We start from the raw sequence: 22,094 nt of genomic DNA, 5'->3' as shown, positions 1-22,094 counted from the left end.
CCTCCACAGACGGTCCTGATCCAGCCTGTTTCATGTCGTAATGCAGATTCTGTTTTTAAAGTTGTGTATAAATCATGAGGAGAAACAATCACATTTTAAATTTCAGACTCTGATGCTGCTCCAAATGATGCCGATTAATTGTTCGATTTTATATCCTTGGGGGGGGGTGGGCGCGGTCGGGACCTCCTGCAGGTAGCTTCAGTCCTTCAGCGCTCATGAATATTTTATTGATCGCTAACAGGGTGAAGGCGGCCGACAGATGGTTGACCAACATGCAGCTTTAAAAACACCTGTAATACCTGAGAGGTGAGGGTGAGGCGAGGGGTCGGTGAGCTGATTACATTAACGAGGATGAGGACGTGTCAGTGAGGCTGATCAGTTTTCAGTCAATTAAAAAGTGTTTATCAGAATCTTTAGATCCAAAATACGAAGATTGAAGATTTCATTTAGTTTCTGAATCTGACTGAGCGTCGACCCGTCAACCTGCAGGCTCGTGTTCATTTACAGATCAGGTGACAGTGGACACTGTTTGAGTGCACCGAGTTTAATGAGTTTAATGAGTTGAACTTTAATTACAGATCTCACAGAGGAGTTTAAAAATGTTGAAGTTTCAATCAGCTGCTCGTTTTCAGACCTCCATGTTTGAACACTTGCTCCTTTAAAGAGTTCAGACGTGTCACCGTCGTTTATCTGACTGTTTAAATGAGGCCAGGGCTGTTCAGTCGGTTCACACTGAAGCTTTTCACTGAGACCATCTGGCTCTTTTCTTTTCGTCCTGCAGACAAAAGTCTTTTAAAGCTCTGAACATGCACCGCTCTTAGATATAAACACAATGTTCCACACAGAGGGAAGCCTAGCAACGTGGCACACACACACCGCTTCCAGAAAACGGACAGTCTGTCAGCGCCGACGTTTGGACCGGCTGGGCCCGCGAAGCCAAATGAGGCCACAGTTCAGGAACGGCCGAACCAAGCTGCACATGCACTTTATAACACACACACACACACACACACACACACACACACACACACACTTCAGTCCACACACTGTTTACCTCTTTCTCTGTCTGCCTCCCCCTCCTCCCCCTCTGTGCTCTTTCAGCCAATGGGACGGGCTCCAGCAGCCAGCTCTCCACCCCGATCTCCAAGCATTCCCCCACCTCCACCCCCAACAGCCCCGGTCTCAACAACAAGCAGAAGGTACGCTCCCTCCACCTGTCTCCTCTGACTGACCTGAAGTATCCTCGTGTTGTTTCCTGATGTTTCTTCACGATGTCTCCTCACGATGTCTCCTCATGTTGTGTCCTCGCGGTGTTTCCTGATGTTTCCTCACGATGTCTCCTCATGTTGTGTCCTCACGGTGTTTCCTGATGTTTCCTCACGATGTCTCCTCATGTTGTGTCCCAGTGGTGTTTCCTTGTGATGTTTCCTGATGTGTCCTCACGATGTCTCCTCACGATGTCTCCTCATGTTGTGTCCTCGCGGTGTTTCCTGATGTGTCCTCACGATGTCTCCTCATGTTGTGTCCTCGCGGTGTTTCCTGATGTGTCCTCACGATGTCTCCTTGTCTGTTTTCAGGATCTCTACCTGCCCTTATCTCTGGATGACGACGACTCTCTGGGCGAGTCGATGTAGACTTGCCTCCTTCACGGCCTGAAACACAGAAGTTCTGACACCTCTGCTGCTCTCCACCTCCTCACAGTGCCAGCTGTCCTGGAGATCTCTCTCTCTTCGTACGGCCTTCAGCCATCAGGGCTCCGACACGTTTGCTGCTTGAGAATCACACAAACCGTTTTTTAACAGTCGATCACGTTTAAATAAAATTCAGCTCACTGATGTTCGAACACGCAGAGGTTCACCTCCGACAGCACACACACATCACGGTGTAAAAACTTCATGTTTTGTTAAAGGTTCACTTCATGTTTCAATCCCACAATTCCAAGCAGCAAATGGCTTTTTTTTTCCCGGGTGTTGACTTTTGTATCACTTGTTTCCGTGACGTTCCTCCGTGTCCTCCTGTCCTTTGCCGGCGGTTTAAAGGTGTGAACGCTGATCTGCTCAGACGGATCCGGTCGCTGTAAATACTGTGTATAGCTCTCCATCGTAACATCTCAGCCCAACGTCCAGCGCTGTGCTTCCATAACGTCGCCACAACGTCTGTCTAACATTTACTCAACATGATACAGGGTACGCTCAAAGTCAAAGAAACGCCACCGCAGAGGGTGAGTGGGACGCTGAAGGGACAATTCATTATAAAACCAGGGTCCACATGAAACCACCAGGGTCCACATGAAACCACCAGGGTCCTGATGTCGGCGTCCCACAGACACTCACTGAATCTTCGCGTTGGTGTTTCTTCTACTTTGACCCTCTTCACACACCGTAGGTTCTACATGGTATATATGATATGATATGATATAATATATCATATATACCGTGTGTGTTTTAGATTTTCACAGACTGCCGTGCATGATATCGATGAATGATTCTGAAACTTTGGGCTGTAAAAGCTGAATCTGACCTGAAAGATTTTAAAAACACACTTTACAGTTTTTTATCATCACAAACGTTTCTCAAATGTTTCACAAACGTTTCTCAAACGATTCAAAGATGAACAAAGGTCTCAAAGCCAAAGTTCGATGTTTGGAATGATTCAGATGTGTCGGTTGTTTTGGAGGAAGCACACGTGGAGATTTATGCATGTCGCTTTGAACGCAGATAAAAATAAGATGACTCAGCAGTTTTTTAATCGGGGCTCTGAACAGCAGCTTCCTCTTCTTTGCATGGCTCAGCATAGTTTCAGATGGAGGGGAGAAGAAACGTTTCAATCTACGTGTGGGTTTTAAATTTTTATAAAGTTTATTAATTTATATGAAGGGTACTCGTCGTCTTTTCTAGTTTGAACTTGAAACACTTTTTTCAAACTCTTCGGCCATCTTTTCTTTTTCTATCGTCACGACTTGACTCGTGTTCTCTCAGATTTCTGCAGGGAATCGAACCTGTGAATCTTTTTAAATTGGACGAAGCACAAAGCAGGGAGCGACTCATTGAGACACTTTACCGTGAATAATAAACAACCTGACGAACATCTATCTATGCATTCGGACGTTTTTTTTACCCAAAACAAGAAAAAGTCTCCGTGTGCCGACGTGATGGTGTGGAAGTTGTCTTGCGAGTGATCCGGCGCCCCCGTCACCAAACCCATGTGGTGCTGTGAACCTTGACCTCCTGCGGGGACGCCGCCTCACTTCAGCCTCCATTTTGTAAAAAGCTTGTTTGTGGTCATCTCTCACGCTGATGTTGATTTTTTTACAGCTTCTTGAACAGATGTTGGTTGTCTTGTGTTAAACCGGCCCGCCGCCTCGTCACATGACGGCGTGAATCATCACCTACAGTGGTGCCTTTTTTTTAGATTTCTGTCTTTTGATAAAAAACGAACAGGAAGTGGTTTTTGTTCTCAGCTGTTTGTAAAACCTTTTTAGACGTGTTGAACGAGGCCTCCCGCTCACAGGACGTGATGTGGTGTACATACGCTCGCTTCCTGTGCTTTCATACGTTTGCCTTCCTGATCGGACGAACAACTCGCTTTGTTTCTTGGAAATTCAAAATGTCTTCTTTGGTGGTATTTTGACGTCACAGTGGCTCGTTTGTTTCAGTGCTTCATTCAGTGTATTAACCAGAAACCTTTTGCAATTAAAACAAGTCGTATTTCACCTCTGTGGTCCTCACTTTGTTACACACACACACACACACACACACCTCTGCAGCAACATGCTAAAGTTCATACATGACACACGGATCACGAATCAGACTGAAGTTAAAGTGTGTGTGTGTGTGTGTGTGTGTGTGTGTGTGTGTGAGAGAGAGAGAGATTTGGGTTAAAAATAGTTGTTGTGTTCGTCTCCGTCTCCATGGAAACAGCAGATCAGTCTCTCACATCTCGGCGTGTTAAATCTGTCCCGTGATGATCGAACCTGAAATCTTGTCTGTCATCAACATTTTTGAATAATTGATAATTAAGATTTTTCAGCTTTGATCTGCTCAGACAAAAAAACTCAAATATTATTAAGAAACATTTTTCAGACTTCATGAAGAAAGTTTTTGTTGGCAGTCAGCTGATCGTCTCCATGATGTGAAATATTAAAGTCCTGATGAAACCTTCATATGGTAAGCCAAAGCGGCCATAATTCAGGCTTTTCGAAACGCGTTTTGTAAGAATGCCCGTGAAAAGCAGCGACTTTTGGCGCCTTTTGCACCGTACTTTATGCCATTGTTCGAGAATACGGCGCAAAGTGCAGTGTTTGGGGCTATTTCTATCACGCCATTTTCCTACTTAGTCAACTTGTGTTATAAGCTTATACATTGGATTGTTATTTCATGCGTCATATTGTTATTTCACGCGTCAGATTGTTATTTCACACGTCGGATTGTTATTTCACGTTTCGGATTGTTATTTCACGCGGCGGATTGTTATTTCACGCGGCGGATTGTTATTTCACGCGTCCAGTTGTTATTTCACGCGTCAGATTGTTATTTCACGCGTCGTATTGTTATTTCACGCGTTGTATTGTTATTTCACGCGTCGGATTGTAATTTTTACGCGTCAGATTGTTATTTCACGCGTCGGATTGTTATTTCACGCGTCGGGTTGTTATTTCACGCGTCGGATTGTTGTTTCACGCGTCCGGTTGTTATTCTTCGCGTCTTGTTACTGGCGTGAAAAGCGGCACTGTCCATAATGATAATGATCTCCTCCCACTGATTTATAAAGAAAAAGAAAAAAAAGATTTAAGACATCAACCACATTTATATATTATTTCATACATAATATTCTATGAATGTGGTGGGTGAGTGGTGATGTTGCCTGCCTGCTATGTCTGCTGCTCTTTTTGTTCCAGCAACAAACAAGCATCTGGAGTGGACGAGTCGGACACGTGGCGTTGACTAAGCAGGGAAAACATCGCTTTTAACGGCGTGATAGAAATAGCCCCAAACACGTACTTTGCGCTGTATTCGCGAACAACGGTGTAAAGTACGGCGCAAAAGGGGCCAAAAGTCGCTGCTTTTCACGGGCATTCTTACAAAACGCGTTTCGAAAAGCCCAAATTATGGCCGCTTTGGCTTACCATATTTTACAGACACGTCATTTTACAGACACGTCGTCATTTTACAGACAGACGCAGAAACAACATCAGTGTTACTGACAGTTATTAGAGTTATTACAGTTAGTCAGGTTAGACAAATAAAGTCTGTTAATACAGAATGATGAGAAAATACATTAAAATGCACAAAAAACAAAGTAATTCATATTAATAATAAACAATAGATCACAGAACATGCCGTTTATCAGTGAAGGTTCTAACAGAACAGATTGATGTTTGTGTTCTGGCGTCCTCTGCTGCAGGACTCACATATGAACACACACAGACACACACATAGACACACACACACACACACACACACACACACACTCTGTCCTCTGCTGGTTGTGATGTGTTCGTGTGCAGTCTGTAAAAATGGACACGAACAAGTTTAATGAGAAATCACTTCCTGATACTTTTGTTTGATCAAGCTCATAAAAACAAAGATGAAGTCACGTGACCTCTGTGACCTCTGTGACCTCTGTGACCTCTGTGACCTCACTGTCTTTGTCTCAAAGTGTAAAATCTGTGAATGTTTAACAGGAAGTCTCTTTGTTTGTTTCCAACCAGCTGAGTCATTAAAGTCTCTAAGCAGCTAAATGTTTCTTTAATTTCAGAAACTTTATTAATCACGTTAAACATGAAATGACTTCTCCACATTTGACTCATCCAGGCTGAGAGCAGGGATCAAACCACCGGTTACTGGACAAGCCACTCTACCACTGAGACACAGTGACCTGCTGTCTGGATGTTATCTGGATGTTATCTGAATGTTGTCTGGATGTTGCCTGGATGTTCTCTGAGAAAATCTTCAGAAGATTAATTTTGTTCCAAAGAATTTAAACTGTGATCCAAAACAAACGAAACATTTCTTCTTCTCTGGATCAGAACCAACATTTCAATCTGACGTTTCTATTTGACCTTCTCACTGTTAATCTGTCTAAAACTCACTTTACCTGTTATATTTTATATTTTACCTGTTATATTTTATACTTTACCTGTTATATTTTATATAGAGTAAATATAATAACTTTGGTCTCAGTGGTGATGTCCGGTTTATCCTCAGGGGGGCGTCAGAGGACAGGAAGTAACTGCAAATAAACAAACTGAAATAAAATTCTCTTCATGAAATATTGAATAGATTTAATGTTTGAATGAAAAGGTTCATCTTCAGAAGAGAATGAATGTTTTCAGTAAAAATCTAAATGATACATGAGGGTTCATCCTCTGAGGACTTTGTTTAGGTTTGATCAACATCAGATGAATCTTTAGAAACTTTCTGTTCAGACACAAGCAGCAGCTTCATGTTTCAGATCAGCTGATGAGTTTAAAATGAATATTGTGTATTAATATTGTGTATTAATATTGTGTATTAATATTGTGTATTAATATTATGTAATAATATTGTGTATTCATATTGTGTATCAGGCCGCACGCTGCCTGCTGGTCTCAGGATGTGACGTCCTGACCTCGGTCTGATCTTAAATCCGTGGTGATGAGCTCGTCCTCGTCTTCTTCATCTTGAAGCTCAGTGCTCAGTCATCCTCACAGGAAGTCTGTTTGACCTCTGACCTCTGAGCAGTTTTCTGTAGTGTTGAACAGAAACACGTGAGAAACCTTCCAGGCAACGTTTGTCTAACGTTTGTTTTAAAAGACGCGGAACAAGTTTAGTCTTGTTTCACCTTTTCAGTTTCTGTGTGGTGTTCAGTTTCAGCCTCCCCTCCTTCCTCCACTCCTTCCCTCCCTCCCTCCCTCCTTCTCTTCATCATATCAGCCTTTGCGTAACACCTCAGGCTGCAGAGTCGTCAGACCAGTTTGTGGGCAGAGAAACGTGTTGGGAAGTCCTGACAGCCGCAGGTTCAAACTCCAGAAGCTGGATTAGTTTGATCAGCTGAGCTCAGGTGAGTTTTTCTGCTTCACGTCAACACTTTAATACTTCTTACTGGATAACTCACTAACTGCTGATGTTTCCATTTTAGAACCTGTAGTTTGTTCAGGTACAAACTGTTCAAAATCTGAAAACTTGACAAAGACGCGACAGAAACCTGCTGATCTGTTTTTATCAGCTCTGTGACATCACGACACGTGTGACCAAACGTCACCACGGAGAAAATGAAACCTGCAGACGGACAATCAAACGTTTACAGCCAAATAAACCAAAAGTAACCCGCATGACACAGGATCTGACAGATAAGACTCAAATAGACCTGAACCCAGACAGACCTGAGACAGACCTGATCCCAGAGACCCAGACAGACCTGAGACAGACCTGGACCCAGAGACCCAGAGAGACTTGGACCCAGAGACACAGACAGACCTGGACCCAGAGACACAGACAGACCTGGACCCAGAGACCCAGAGAGACCTGGACCCAGAGACCCAGAGAGACTTGGTCTCTGAAGGTTTTTCTGTTTTATTCTGGACAAACAGAACAAACAGCCGGGTGTGGCTCCAGCAATGCACATGCGCTGTCATGAATGGGAGAGTCAAACAGGTACGACACCTGAAACTACCTGATGGGTTCTGCTGTCTGAGCTGAGACTGAGACGACTTCTTCTTCTTCTTCTTCTTCTTCTTCTTCTTCTTCTTCTTCTCCATGTGTAGAAATCCTTGTTTATTTTGGGGCTTCCTGTCTCGTTCCCAGTTAATTCTCGTCAGGAATGCAGTAATAAGTTTTTCGTGGCAGAAATATGAAGATTTATTTAATTCTTTTTTTTTGGCTTCGAGTGGTCCGAGAGCGACGGAAAGGTCAAAGGTTAAATATCTCCAGAGAACAGCTGTTTGTGTCATCGTTAATAAATACAGTTATTAAAGACTGACAGGAAGTGATTTAGATCATCAGGGTATTTATTAAAAATAAAGAATGTGTTTAGTTAAATGTCTGAACAGTCCCAGATCAGTCGGCCTCTGCTCTAAATACCGTTTTACATTTGCTCAGTGTGAGCTTATGGTTGGTTGGTCCAGAGGAACTCTGCCGATCTGAGAGTGAATCCATAAAATGTTCTGAGGTTGGAAAATGTGGCTTTGTGTCGTCACTCTGCAGCCGTGAGGCCTCTCCACCATGTTCTCCTCGGCGGTCCCGTACAAAAACCAGCACTACTCTGAGATCAAGAAGGACTGCATTGACAACAAAACCCTGTTCGAGGACCCGGAGTTCCCGGCCACCAACGCATCGCTGTACTTCAGGAAACCGCCTCCTGGACGCGTGGAGTGGAAACGACCACGGGTAAGAGGAGCATCACTGACATTCATCATTTCTGCACGAGGTGACATGTTACTGTGATTATTTTTACAGTTTGGACGTTAATTTACAGATAATGTTTGTTTATAATTTTTGTATGTAACAGATTACTGCTGTAAAAATAATGTTTATTTTTACATTGTGTTAACTAAACCTGGAATTTACTTTATTTCAGTTTCTTGTATTTCTTACAGTCAAACCGTGTAACGTCTCGTGAACCTTTCTGTTGCAGGAGATCAGTGATGACCCCCATCTGTTCGTGGAGGGCATCAGCTCTCACGACCTGAACCAGGGTGTCGTGGGGAACTGCTGGTTTGTTGCCGCTTGCTCGTGTCTTGCCTTGAAGCCGAACCTCTGGAAGAAGGTGAGTCCGGATCATGAATCAAATCCAGGTGGAAACCAGGTGATGGCACAGTTCACATCAGGACAGCAGGAAGTCACCTGAAGGGGTTCACACATGATAATGGCAAAACCGGATTCCTGTCAGACTGATTTGTTACTGTGAGACTTTGTGCTGGTATCATAGTTTTATTTATACTAAATAAGAGTTAGTGGCAAATTTCAAATAATGTTGTTTGTCTAAAACTACTACATAAAGCGACTCATCATCCCTCTAACACTGTGTTTGTTTTCCAGGTGATTCCTCACCACAAAGACCAGGAGTGGGACCCAAAACACCCGGAGAACTACGCTGGGATCTTCCACTTTCAGTTTTGGGTGTTTGGGGAATGGGTGGACGTGGTGGTGGACGACCGGCTGCCTACGATCAACGGAGAACTCATCTACTGTCACTCCAAAGACAATAACGAGTTCTGGAGCGCTCTGCTGGAGAAGGCCTACGCCAAGTCAGTCGACAAAAACCACATCCTCCTCGATATTATCAAAAATATAATGTTGTCACATCCTGTCAGTAAACCTGATTCCTGTGTGTGCAGGCTCGCTGGCTGCTACGAGTCCCTGGAGGGTGGAAACACCGGAGACGCCGTGGTGGATTTCAGTGGAGCTGTGTCTGAAACCATCAGCCTGGAGACAGAAGCTTACTACAAAGACCAGGAGAAACAAGACCACCTGTTTGAGGATCTCCTGAAGGTCTACGACCGTGGAGGGATCATAAGCTGCTCCATAAAGGTCAGTGTTCTCCTGAATCTTTGGTTCTTTGTCTTCAGACAAACGGGTCTTAACAGACAAACTGTTCTGGATCAGGCACAGCCTCATGAAATTGAGGCAAAGATGGCCAATGGGCTGGTCAAAGGCCATGCATACTCAGTGACTGCAGTGAAGAGGGTGCGTCTGGGTCATGGGCTGCTGGCCTACTTCAAGAACGAAACCATCCCTCTGATGCGCATGAGGAACCCATGGGGCAAGATGGAGTGGAACGGAGCCTGGAGTGACAGGTGAGGACGTCCACGGGTTCTACTGTTAAAGGTCAAACTTGATCATAGTGTGTCGACTGTTTCCTCTTTTAACGGAGAAGAACTGTCCAAACACCTGTGGCAGTATGATCCATTTACTGTCCATCAAGAAAAGTTCTGTGTTTAAGCACATTAATCTTCATCTGCTCGTTTGTCAGCTCTGAAGAATGGTCCAAGGTTGGAGACATGGAGCGAGGAAACCTCGGCATCACGGTCGAGGATGATGGGGAGTTCTGGTGAGTTCTTCTGGTTCCATCTGTGGCATTCATCTCTTCTTCTACTTTTTCTTCCATCGGATAGTTCACATTCATTTGTTCACATCCACAGGATGTCCTTCACAGACTGGTGTAAGTTCTTCACTGAGGCAGATGTTTGCCGCCTCATCAACACCTCCGTGATCAGCGTCCATAAGACCTGGCACGAGGTGGTCCACTTTGGGAGCTGGACCAAAAATGCAGAGCCGCTATTGAACCGCTGCGGTGGCTGTGCTAACCATAAGCAGACGTTCCTGCAGAACCCGCAGGTACCGCAGACTCCTGTCACGTCATGTGTTCACGCACAAGTAAACATACATGTTGACTCTGTTTGGACTTGTTTTTCAGTACATGTTCGATGTTACGAAGGAGGTCGACGAGGTCCTGATCTCTCTGCAACAGAAGGACTTAAAGATCCACCGAAAAGTCGGTCAAGGAGAAAATCTGAGCATCGGCTTCGGCGTCTTCCAGGTAACACGGCAAACCACAATTTACTGATCGTGTGAAGAGGATCAGTGTCACACCAGAAGAACATGAAAGATCACGGTGAGACCGACCGGAGAGGACGTGGTCTTGGTCTGGACGAGGACGTCAGTTCATGTTCGGGTCATTTCATCACGTTCTGGCTTCAGTTTGCTCAAAGATTTTGGCTTGATTTCATTTTCCACTTGTTTGTTGAGCATTTGTTGGATGCTTGTAGTGGCAGACAGACATTACATGTCGGGTTTATCAGAACCAAAACAGAACATTTCAACAAGGAGCTGAATCATAGGTGATTAAAGAGATGATTGCTTCAAGCTGGAAACACATTTAATGACAATTTGTCCTGAACACTGTTACAGAAATCTCATGTTTTTCTGCCAAATTTAGGGATTTAAAACATTTGTTTAAATTCTTTCTGACGTCTGAGCTGAGCATGACTCTCCTCATGCAGCTGTAAGACCTGTCGGACTGGATTTTATCCCCTCGCTGGGATCAGACATTCAAACAAGGCTTTGTAACCATTTAAACTGACCTCACGTCCTGTGATGTGGTTCAGTTGCCAGAGATCTGGCTCTGTTCAAACACACCGTAGTTTCTTATCGCGCTGACAGAAGTGCTGCCAAACGGCCACTTCTGGACAGAAATAAACGGCGGTGCCACAAGATTAAAAAAGCAGCAGCATGGACGCCGTCCTGAAGTGGATTTAACCCTTCATCACCTGTGGTCACTCCTCTTCATCTGTTCATTCATCCTCTGTCAACCTTGACACTTTGAGTCGTTTGTCTCAAGAAGACTTCATATTATAAATATAATGTGTCAGAGGACATCAGTGGCCTTCAGGTGGAGGACTTTGGTTGGCTGCTAAAACAAGAAGGACATAAAACCCAACATTATATTAGTTAATGCCTCAATAACAGTTATAAAATATAAGGTCTGTTCACCATTCTGCCACCAGGAGGCAGAAGACTGTGCAGACTGCAAACATTCATCTTCCAGAAAAGCTCATGGAGACAAACGTCCATTCAGAGCCGCTGATGCACCTGCATGTGTTTGGCCTGAGGGAGGAAGCCAGAGAACCCAATGAGAACCCAAGGAGAACCCATGCAGACACAAGGAGAACATGCAAACTTGCAAACTGGCCGGTTTGAATCCAGAACCTTCTTGCTGTGAAGTGACAGCATACACTGCACCAATGTGCCGCCCACAGGCTGCAAACATTCAGTTATTATTTCTCTAGATACTTTAAAATGTATGATATGATGGTGAAAAGGTCCTGGGTCCAAACACATGCAGGTCCATCCGTTTCAGCACCACCTGTTATTTTCTGATCCTGTATGTCAACGTGACGACACATCAGGCGATAACCAAACTAAATATTTCAGGAATTGTCATTTAAAAAGTTCTCCAGGATTCTGGTCCACATGCAGTGAAGTTTGTTTGAACTTCCCTATCCAGGTGGAGCTTAACAGGAAGTATAGGATGCATGACATCGTGACCCAGAAGTGCGTGGCCACGTCGACTTACATCAACGCCCGGGCGGTGTTTATGAGACGTGAGCTGCCGCTGGGCCGCTACGTCATCATCCCCACCACCTTCAAGCCTCTAACGCTGGGGGACTACATGATTCGGGTCTTCACTGACGTGGACTCAGACTGCAGGTATGACGGGGTCCAGTTGGACCTCTGAGGGTCTGAACCCGAGTTTAAATGTGTTTTCAGTTCTCAGACAGAAATGAAGTTCTCATGTCTCCTGATGATTTACAGGAAACTCAGCTGGAAAACATCCAAAAAAAACAGAAGTGAAAATGTGCTTCATCGTGTTAAAGTTACATCCTGCTGCTTTCCTTGGACACAGATTCTGGCAGACCTGAATCGGGTTTTCGGGTTGTCCAAACTGGCTCGTCTCGCTGGTGCTGTGTCGATGAAACATAACTGACTCTGTGCTGATAAAGATTTCCCCTCCGCTCTCTTAGGGAGTTGACCGAGGACAAACCAAGAGTCCGATGCTGGAGCTCGTTCCTCGGATACCCACAAGTTGTGAGTCACGTCTACGTCCACGAAGCCAAAGGTCTGCAGAACCAGGACAAAACCGGAGGTCAGAAGACGTCACACAAACCGGACTTTAACCGTACCGATCACTGTGATCCGCGTGATGTCCGCCGGGTTGGTTTGATGAGGACTTGTTTTGTTGCAGGTGCAGACCCGTACGTGATCATCTCCTGTGAGGGCCGGTCTGTCAGGTCCACCATCAGGAAGGACACCTTAGAACCAGAGTTTGCAACCAGTGGCATTTTCTACAGGAAGAAACCGAGAAAGCCGATCACAGTCGAGGTGAGATGACGAACCTTGGATCATCCGTTGAAGAGTTAGAGGACGATTGCACAAAGATCACGACCAGGTCACGAGTTCATTCAAGCCTGAAGTTCTCCTTAAAACCTTTTCTGACACTTCCTGTTTGTTCCTCAGGTTTGGAACAGCAACGCGGTGAAGGACGAGTTCATGGGTCAGGTGGTTCTGTCGGGCTCGACAAAGGACACATTTGACCCTCAGACTCTTCAGCTGAGGAAACAGGGACGGCAGCAGGCGGACGAGATGCCCGGGAACATCAGCCTGAAGATCGTCACCTTCACTCAGCTCACCGCCATCTGACCCCGAGGTCGGCGCTGAACTATGAACTGAACATCTTATGAGTTTACCTGAAACAAGACCTGTTTGGACCTGATTCTGTCGGATGTCCTCGGTCCCTCTGAGCAGAATTTTAAGTTTAACTGATGAATTATTTTACAGTGTCATTTTTATAAAAATCTTTCTTTGTAACCTATAAAATATTTTTCTACGTTTCTCACACAGATATCAGCCGTCGTTACATCCTTCATGTATCATCATTACAATCTGAATTAAAGAACCTTGTCGTCATGTCTGGTTTTCTTCCTCTTTTTATTTCAGTCCAGTTCCCAAACTGTAATATTTAGTTGTTTTTTTTGTTTTTTTTACACTCAAGACACAGCCATGCACAATTCAAAGTTCAAAAAGTCTATTGCTTCAACCACAATTAAAAATAGTTTATCCAAAACCTCATTTCCCCGTCGCTCTCTGGTCCTTTTCAGAGGTGGGGAAAGGCCTGCTGAGGTATGCCGGATGGATCAGCAGTTTACAAAGCTAGACAAGAAGAAGAGTAATAATAATAATAATAATGAGAATAATTTAAAAAGTAACATTTTTTTGTCTTTGTTCCATTCTCTTGATACACATTAATAGAGGAATTTCACACCACGTGTACAGTTTACACATTCAGAGAGAGGAATGTACAGGAGCAACCACAGAGAGGTGGCACGGCGGCGGCTCGTCGCCTTTGTGCTCAGAGTTCAGGCCGGAGGACAAACGTCCCGGAGGACAAACGTCCCGGAGGCCACCCGCCGTCCGTCCGTCCGTCCGTCGGGAGCTTCCTGTCAGGCCACCCACACCTACCTACCTACCTACCTACCGCACACGCACATACATGTACAACACTCAGCAGAGGACAGACTGTGTGGGCCCGCACACAGAGCGCTGTTCAGTCCACGTGGAGGACGGTCCCCAGAAACAGGAGGTCTGGATCCGGAGTGCAGAGACCGAGTGTGTGCTCCTTCTCGTCTTCATCTTCCAGGGTGCAAAACATTTATCGATACATACGACCTGAATATCATCGTCATTGAAGTTACATCATTCTGAAAAAGGGCGGATCCCGGCATATTTACATACATACATACATATCCTAACAATCTTAACCTATTGGAGATGAGATACAGTGTATAGTTTGTTTACATGCATGAAGTCTGTCCGTCCTCTGTCCAACGTCACTCCTTCATCTGCTGTACATCTGCAGTACAAGGGAGGTACCATGTGACTGAGCAGCTACCCTGCACCTGTTCAGGTGGACCGGACAGGGGAGGCATCTTCTAGTGCAGATTGAGGTAGCCCCCTAACACACACACACACACACACACACACACACACACACACACACTGGGAAATGTCTACATGAAGAAGATCATGTCTGTACGGGAAAGAAGAGGATCGTCAGCAAACAGATGAATGTTCTGTTCTGGACTTTGTTGGACTGTGTCTGTGTCTCCGTCCTCGTCCATCGTGACTGTTGGACTCTGGACACAGAGTACACAGAGTTCTACATAAAGTACTGACAGAAGGATCTGAACTGAGACAGCTTCAGGTTTCGAACAGTTCGAGTCATAAAATGTTTTAACTCATCAATTAATGACGTGATGTTGTTCTGATGTTTGCAGGAAGTCTGAAGGTTCTGAGTCGACCCGTTCATCGACCTTTGAGTTCAATCTGGGTCAAATGGATGAAGATGTTTCACGTCTGATCCAAGACAGTTCTTCAGTTCTGAACCTCAGAACATCTCCATGGATCATCAGGTCCAGACTGAACTTGATGATCGATGAGCGGGTCAACTCTCGGAACAGAGATCATGGCGGCATCAGATCTGACTGGCTGCAGGTAAATCATTTAAATGTTGGTCGACCGTCAGCAAACATGACGTGAAGATTCTGATTCTGTTTGTCGGACTTTTTGTTTCAGTACCAGAGGAAGTTCAAGAAGACCGGACGAATATTTCAATGTTTGATCAGCTGAGTCAAAGATTCAATTTAAAGACGACCAATGACGACGTCTGAGGCCGACGCAGGTCATGTGACTGTTTCCCCTGTAGCTCCACACACACACACACACACACACACACACACACACACACAAATAAATATGCCACCAATCTGCAGGTGAGTCGCAGAGTTTCTCCACAGAGTCGAGGTCATGCAGGCAAACGTCGGTCCAGATCAGCTGAGAGGAACCAGAACCGAGCCCAGAGCTGGACCCAGGAGGAACCTCTGTCAGGGTCTCCTCCTGCAGAGCTGAGGAGCCGAGTGAGGAGCCGAGTGAGGAGCCGAGTGAGGAGCCGAGTGAGGAGCTGAGTTTTCTTTAGATTTTTTCACCAGTTTCTTCGTTTGGGGCCAAACGAGACGTATGACACAAAGAGACACACACACACATGCGCACACACACGCACGCACGCACACACACACGTGATGGACTGCTCTACATGTACAGAGTGCTGGAGTAAACGAGGAGTCAGTTCAGCAGCGAGCCGAGAGGCTGCGAGGCCAGATGTCCATCCTACATGTGAGGCGAGGGGTCTTCAGTCTTTGTGCTGTCACACAAACCCCCACCACCACCACCACTCACCCACCACCCATCTCCACCCAAGCCTCTGCCCCCATGAAGGCCTCATCACAGGCAGGGCTGCAGCCTCGGGTCCTAGCGGCTGCTGTTCTTTATGGCTTCCTTCGCGGCTACAATCAGAGGCGTGAGGCTGGACAGCGGCTTCGCCAGCTTCAGGAAGGAATGCTGCAGCACAGGAGGACGCGTGTTAGACGTCACACGGAGGTTTCAATCACCACACATGCTGGCGGCGTGTGCGTACCTGCAGCAGCTCCTTGGCTGACCCTCTGCGGTCCACGTCCATCTCCAGACAGCGGTTCAGGAAGTCTCTGAACACGGACGACAGCCTCTCCGGGTTCTGCAGCTCCGGAGTCCCGTTGGTGGCGATCAGGTACAGCGCCTGGAAACACGGATGACGCACAGCACATGTATGACCACGGCAGAGAGAACATCACAGTCCTGCGTCGTGGCACGGAGTCTTACCCTGAGCGGGTTCTCGTTCAGGTACGGAGGTTCTCCCTCCACCATCTCTATCGCCATGATGCCCAGAGACCAGATGTCCACTTTGGGGCCGTACGCCTTCCGGGTCACGACCTCCGGTGCCATCCAGTATGGCGTGCCCACCATTGTGCTGCGTTTGTTCTGCTCGGGAGTGATCTGAGCGCAGAAGCCGAAGTCGGCTGCAGAGACGGAGAGAAAGGTGGAGAATTATCGGATCAGCTCCGAGACAAACCTGCACCGCAGTCCTCAACGTTAATGTAACGTTAGTGTGATGTTATTTAAATGTTTGACTCACTGAGTTTGACGGAGCCGTCCATCCCCAGCAGGATGTTGTCACTCTTGATGTCTCTGTGGATCACCTGGTTGGAGTGAAGGAAGTCCAGAGCCTGAAGACACTGAGGACACAAACAGAGACTCAATGAAGCACGACGTCCTCGTCCTCGTCCTCGTCCTCGCAGTACTCTCACTGAGCTCTGACTCGGTGTCTTACCTCTCTGCAGACGGCAGCGATCTGGCCTTCGTCCATGCAGGTCTCAGTCACGACATCCGTCAACGAGCCACCAGCCAAGTACTCCATCACCACCCAGAGCTCGTCTCCAACCAAATAACTACAACAAGGCGAGAGGAGAAAACACCATGAGGAGCTGTGACACGCAGCTCAGGCTGCATCCTGATTGGCCGAAAAGAAAGGTGAAGAGGAGCAGAGGACAGCACTGAACCCACAGACGAAGGCTGACCTCAGGCTGACCTCAGGCTGACCTCAGGCTGACCTCAGGCTGACCTCACCTGTCCAGGTAGTTAACGATGTTGGAGTTCTTGTTTTCCCTCATGACGAGGATCTCGTTAATGATCAGCTCCTTCTTAGGCTGCTGCTGCAGATTCATCTGTTTGATCGCCACCTGAGAGACAGACAGACAGACAGACAGACAGACAGACAGACAGACAGACAGACAGAGAGCAGAGAGACAGACAGGCAGGCAGACAGACAGAGAGCAGAGAGACAGAGAGACAGACAGGCAGACAGACAGACAGGCAGACAGACAGACAGACAGACAGACAGACAGATTGTGAGTCACCTGTCTGTGATGAGGATAAAATCATTCAGACTAAATCGCTGACTCACCTCTTGGCCGGTTGCGATGTCGATGGCGGTGTACACGGTGCCGGACGCTCTGAAGACAAACGATGAAAATGAGAAACGTCGTCATGAATCATGAATTAATTCATTAACAGCCTTTAACAGTGTTTCTGTGTCAGCTGATGTAACGAGCGCAGTGCTGACAAACTGAATCCACATGAAAGTTTGTTCAGAGGAATGGAATGCAGCCGCTCTGTCCATATTTGGAGCTGTGCCTCGTGATACTGAAGCTTCACCTGAATGTTTCGGACTTACCCTTGTCCGATCTTCTCGAAGCGCGTGTATTTCTTTTTGGGATCGCCGACGCTCACGATACTCCCTGAGCAGAGACAGACGAAGGTTACAAAAACGCTCAGAAAACATCACAGGAACGTTCACATACAAACACACCCTCCACCTCTGCAAGCAGCTTCATCACACATCAGAGCCAATGAAAAGAACTTTGTGTCCTGAAACGTTCCAGAACAAACTTCAGCCTGAAGCAGTTCTTGGTGTTTGGACTTTACAGGATCAGTCCAAACTTTAAGTTTAAACAGACTTCCTGTCAGTGTGGCGAGCAGGAACAGGAAGTGACACGTGTTTCAGATCAGGTGAAAACATACTGAGTCTCTCCAGAATCTCCTCGTCCGTCATCTTGGACTTTTTCCTCTGGCGGTCGGTGTGGCGGTACATGGTGTTGGACGTGTTCTCCGGTTGGACCTGGGACTCCGGAGGAGTCAGCACTTCTTTGACGGGCGTGGGGGGCTTTGGCGGGTCCATGACGGAGCGGGTGTAGATCTGTGAAGAGGAAACAGTCAGAGAGACGCAGAGACGCCATGACGGCAGCAGAAAACTCGCTCTGTGTGTAAACTCACAGATTTGGTGTGTTCGGGCCGAGGCGCGATGACCGGCGGCAGCTCGTCGTCATCGTCCTCCTCTTCCTCCTCCTCCTCCTCTTCCTCTTCCTCCTCATCCTCCTCCTCGGACACAGGTGGAGCGATCGGCGGCTCTGTCGACGATGTTTTAGCGGCCTGCAGGAGAGAGGACGAAGCAGCGTGGAGTTAAAAATAAGAAAAACTTTCTGTGATGACGAAGCTGCAAAGAACGACGTCAACATCTGACTGACAGTTTGTGTTAAAGCGTTGTTACAGCGTTGTTACAGGGTTGTTAAAGTGTTGCTAAAGTGTTGCTGATGTGTTGTTGAAGTGTTGTTACAGTGTTGCTGAAGTGTTGTTGAAGTGTTGCTAAAGTGTTGTTGAAGTGTTGTTACAGTGTTGCTGAAGTGTTGTTGAAGTGTTGTTGAAGTGTTGTTACAGTGTTGTTGATGTGTTGTTACAGTGTTGTTGAAGCGTTGTTGATGTGTTGCTGATGTGTTGTTACAGTGTTGTTGAAGTGTTGTTGATGTGTTGTTGATGTGTTGTTGAAGTGTTGTTGATGTGTTGTTGAAGTGTTGTTACAGTGTTGTTACAGTGTTGTTGATGTGTTGTTACAGTGTTGTTGAAGCAATGTTGTTACAGTGTTGTTAAAGCGTTGTTAAAGCGTTGCTGAAGCGTTGTGAGTCCAGTGAGGAGCTTCACACCGTCTGAGGTTCAGATCTTGAAAGAGGACACATGCTGCCACATCGCTGTGATGTGCTGAGTCATGTGGAAGAAAACCTTTTAACAGGTGTGATTAATAAGCTTCAGGCATATTTATTACCCCCCCCTCCACCCATCCTAACCCCTCCACCACCATCCAAAGCTCTGCTGGCCTTGGATCATCTCCCTCATGGAATGGAAACATTTCATCCATCTCCAGTCCGTCATGCAGAGATGAAGCAGTGCAGCTGAGTAAGTAAAGAGAAGGAAAGTCTGCTCCTCCGTTCAGACACATCGGGCCTCGGACCAGCTCCAGAGGGACCGGGCCGGGCTGGGCCGGGCCAGGACTGCAGTACAGAAATGAGAGTTCTAGAGAGATCTAACTGAAGCAGTGCCATGTGTCTGTCCTCTCAGAGCCATGCGCTGATGTCTGTGATGGTGATGAAGGTGTGGATCCAATGTGAGCTCATGCAGTTTGACAGTCATCACAACCCCCTGCAGCATGCCCCGCCCCCTGACCCGCCCGGCCGCTCTGTTTGGGTTCATTAAAACTCCAACAGAACCAATCAGCCCCCCCGAAGATTCATACAGAGAGTGATGATGCCTCTGAGTCAGATATCTGTGTCAGCCGGTGCACTGAGAGAAAGAACGTGGACACGTTACCTTGTCGAATAATGCGCTGCAGGTTCTAAGGCTGACAGGAGGCCCGGACGACAGCAGCCGGTTCTGAATGTGAAGGTTGAGAATACACAGACTTTAAGAGGGGGACAGGGGGGACGGGGTGAGGACAGGGCAGGGGGGACGCTACATAGGGAGGGACGTCAAGATGTCCTCCGATAACCCCGAACGAGATGAGACGACGAAATGAGGAGACGAGACGAGATGACGAGATGACGAGATGAGACGAGATGAGACGACGAGACAACGAGACGATGAGACAAGACGACGAGATGATGAGACGACGAGGCGATGAGACAACGAGGTGACGAGACGTCTTGAGGAGACAAGATGACGAGGTGACGAGGCGAGACGAGACAACGAGACGACTTGGGTTTGTCTTGAGTTTGTCTTGGGTTTCTCGTTTGTCTTGGGTTTGTCTTGAGTTTGTCCTTTGTCTTGAGTTTGTCTTGGGTTTGTCTTGAGTTTGTCTTGGGTTTGTCTTGAGTTTGTCTTGGGTTTGTGGTTTGTCTTGAGTTTGTCTTGAGTTTGTCTTTGGTTTGTCTTGGGTTTGTCTTTAGTTTGTCTTGGGTTTGTCTTGGGTTTGTCTTGGGTTTGTTGTTTGTCTTGAGTTTGTCTTGAGTTTGTCTTTGGTTTGTCTCTGGTTTGTCTTTAGTTTGTCTTGGGTTTGTCTTGGGTTTGTCTTTGGTTTGTCTCTGGTTTGTCTTTGGTTTTTCTCTGGTTTGTCTTTAGTTTGTCTCTGGTTTGTCTTTAGTTTGTCTTGGGTTTGTCTTGAGTTTGTCTTGGGTTTGTTGTTTGTCTTGAGTTTGTCTTGAGTTTGTCTTTGGTTTGTCTTGGGTTTGTCTTTAGTTTGTCTTGGGTTTGTCTTGGGTTTGTCTTGGGTTTGTTGTTTGTCTTGAGTTTGTCTTGAGTTTGTCTTTGGTTTGTCTCTGGTTTGTCTTTAGTTTGTCTTGGGTTTGTCTTGGGTTTGTCTCTGGTTTGTCTCTGGTTTGTCTTTGGTTTTTCTCTGGTTTGTCTTTAGTTTGTCTCTGGTTTGTCTTTAGTTTGTCTTGGGTTTGTCTTGAGTTTGTCTTGGGTTTGTTGTTTGTCTTGAGTTTGTCTTGAGTTTGTCTTTGGTTTGTCTTGGGTTTGTCTTTAGTTTGTCTTGGGTTTGTCTTGGGTTTGTCTTGGGTTTGTTGTTTGTCTTGAGTTTGTCTTGAGTTTGTCTTTGGTTTGTCTCTGGTTTGTCTTTAGTTTGTCTTGGGTTTGTCTTGGGTTTGTCTCTGGTTTGTCTCTGGTTTGTGTGTTAGGGTTCATCTGCCTCATCGTTCCTTTGTTGTGTTGCTGTGAACGGTAACTTGATAAAATGATTTGTAATCTGTAATCTGAGATAATCTGATCTGGTAATACTGAAATGATTCAAGAGATTAAACCTCATCAATGTTCAGTCGTAGTAATCTTTACAAACAGACGGTTTGTTCATGTATTTTATATATTATATTTATAGAAAAAACGTCGGTCCATCAGTCTGATTCCTAATCTGATATGAGACGATCAAAATGTGACAAACAGAAAATGAAAGTGTGACGAGGTTTAATCGTTTCCTTGGTAACATGCAGCACGAGGATCTGAAGCTACAGGATGAGGCACAGATCTCAGGTCTGTGTGACAGACACTTCTCTGCACTGCAGGCTGAAATAATCAGGTAGCTCGCTTTGTTGGCTCGTCTCCTGAAGTTCTGAGACGGTGCAGCCCGATCCTACGACAAAGCCAACAGCTGAGTCACCTCTGCAGACTGCGTGACGGTCCAAAGGCTGAGACCAGAACCAGCTCAGAGCTCTGTGCTAACAGAGACTGCTGCAGCTGCCCGGGGCAGGGAGTCCCACCCAGCAGACGAGGACCGACCCGGCTGAGCAACGGACCCGGCTGAGCGTGTACAGATTACTGTGGTCAGGCAGGAATGAGGTCAGCTCAGCGGGAGTCGGCGGTCGAAAATAAAGTGAGAGCTGCACAAACTGATCCAGAGTCAGACTCGTGGAAACTTACCTGTCAGATGATTAAAGTCCGAATTCAGACTAATCATGAACAAACAAACGAGTCTCCTCCATGTTTGATCTGACAGAGCGAGGACGGAGCGATGAAGACACGACGGAGGACGAGCCTCCAACAACAACGACATCGACAAGCCGCCTTAATTAAAACGATCATTAACGAACAGAAATGAACTCACCAGAGTGTTCGCGGCGATGTATCCGTGAGCCGACTTATCTGAAACACAAAGAACAGTTTGTGTTTATAGATTCACTGTGTGTGTGTGTGTGTGTGTGTGTGTGTGTGTGTGTGTGTGTGTGTGTGTGTGTGTGTGTGTGTGTGTGTGTGTGTGTGTGTGTGTGTGTGTGTGTGTATGTGTATGTGTGTGTGTCTGTGTGTGTGTATGTGTGTGTATGTGTGTGTATGTGTGTGTGTGTGTGTGTGTGTGTGTGTGTGTGTGTGTGT

The 22,094-nt window shown here is 46.3% G+C and overlaps 3 protein-coding genes and 1 long non-coding RNA gene across 6 annotated transcripts in view; 2 read left to right on the top strand and 2 right to left on the bottom strand.

Annotated features, from left to right (window-relative positions):
* LOC104935287 (neuronal migration protein doublecortin) overlaps positions 1-3,712 on the top strand; it is a 34,945-nt gene extending 31,233 nt beyond the window's left edge. The window contains exons 6-7 of the mRNA XM_027273348.1: positions 1,102-1,199; positions 1,578-3,712. Coding sequence (XP_027129149.1) covers positions 1,102-1,199; positions 1,578-1,634 — 155 coding nt within the window. The 3' untranslated portion in view covers positions 1,635-3,712. The remainder of the gene's footprint in view (positions 1-1,101; positions 1,200-1,577) is intronic.
* Positions 3,713-6,646: 2,934 nt separating this feature from the next.
* On the top strand, positions 6,647-13,445 carry LOC104935286 (calpain-5). Of its 2 annotated transcripts, XM_019278071.2 has the most exons (14): positions 6,647-7,041; positions 7,571-7,634; positions 8,184-8,366; positions 8,614-8,745; positions 9,018-9,226; positions 9,317-9,509; positions 9,585-9,775; positions 9,952-10,029; positions 10,121-10,316; positions 10,396-10,518; positions 11,986-12,188; positions 12,503-12,624; positions 12,724-12,860; positions 12,996-13,178. In XM_019278071.2, exons 3-14 carry the CDS (start codon positions 8,202-8,204, stop codon positions 13,176-13,178), a joined length of 1,932 nt encoding a protein of 643 aa, XP_019133616.1. In that variant the 5' UTR covers positions 6,647-7,041; positions 7,571-7,634; positions 8,184-8,201. The 2 variants fall into 2 exon arrangements, with proteins under 2 accessions (XP_019133616.1, XP_010749404.1); XM_010751102.3 differs by lacking the exon at positions 7,571-7,634 and having other exon boundaries at positions 6,653-7,041; positions 12,996-13,445.
* A 2-nt stretch (positions 13,446-13,447) lies between these two features.
* Positions 13,448-22,094, bottom strand: part of LOC104935297 (serine/threonine-protein kinase PAK 3) — a 20,102-nt gene continuing 11,455 nt past the window's right edge. Inside the window, exons 5-16 of one of the 2 annotated variants that reach the window (XM_019278072.2) lie at positions 21,829-21,866; positions 19,605-19,667; positions 18,240-18,395; positions 17,988-18,162; positions 17,641-17,704; positions 17,371-17,419; positions 17,034-17,146; positions 16,738-16,855; positions 16,543-16,642; positions 16,230-16,426; positions 16,009-16,146; positions 13,448-15,932 (exon numbers count right to left, since the gene is read on the bottom strand). In XM_019278072.2, coding sequence (XP_019133617.1) covers positions 15,843-15,932; positions 16,009-16,146; positions 16,230-16,426; positions 16,543-16,642; positions 16,738-16,855; positions 17,034-17,146; positions 17,371-17,419; positions 17,641-17,704; positions 17,988-18,162; positions 18,240-18,395; positions 19,605-19,667; positions 21,829-21,866 — 1,301 coding nt within the window. In that variant the 3' untranslated portion in view covers positions 13,448-15,842. The remainder of the gene's footprint in view (positions 15,933-16,008; positions 16,147-16,229; positions 16,427-16,542; positions 16,643-16,737; positions 16,856-17,033; positions 17,147-17,370; positions 17,420-17,640; positions 17,705-17,987; positions 18,163-18,239; positions 18,396-19,604; positions 19,668-21,828; positions 21,867-22,094) is intronic. The other variant, XM_019278073.2, reaches the window with a different exon arrangement.
* LOC113744322 (uncharacterized) overlaps positions 13,448-22,094 on the bottom strand; it is a 19,839-nt gene continuing 11,192 nt past the window's right edge. Inside the window, exon 2 of the long non-coding RNA XR_003461439.1 lies at positions 13,448-14,534. This is a non-coding gene — a long non-coding RNA (uncharacterized LOC113744322). The remainder of the gene's footprint in view (positions 14,535-22,094) is intronic.

Source organism: Larimichthys crocea, chromosome XXII (assembly GCF_000972845.2).
Source record: "Larimichthys crocea isolate SSNF chromosome XXII, L_crocea_2.0, whole genome shotgun sequence".
Lineage (NCBI taxonomy): Eukaryota > Metazoa > Chordata > Actinopteri > Sciaenidae > Larimichthys > Larimichthys crocea.
Note: the sequence above shows the minus strand (reverse complement) of the source record. Positions and strands in the feature narration are given on the sequence as shown.

Bases quoted from the DNA above. Each gene is read 5' to 3' on its own strand.
- LOC104935286 (XM_010751102.3), top strand. From the start codon at position 8,202: ATGTTCTCCTCGGCGGTCCCGTACAAAAACCAGCACTACTCTGAGATC. The intron at 10,030-10,120 runs GTGAGTTCTTCT...TCACATCCACAG, and splicing joins GAGGATGATGGGGAGTTCTG to GATGTCCTTCACAGACTGGT. The intron at 10,519-11,985 runs GTAACACGGCAA...TTCCCTATCCAG, and splicing joins TCGGCTTCGGCGTCTTCCAG to GTGGAGCTTAACAGGAAGTA.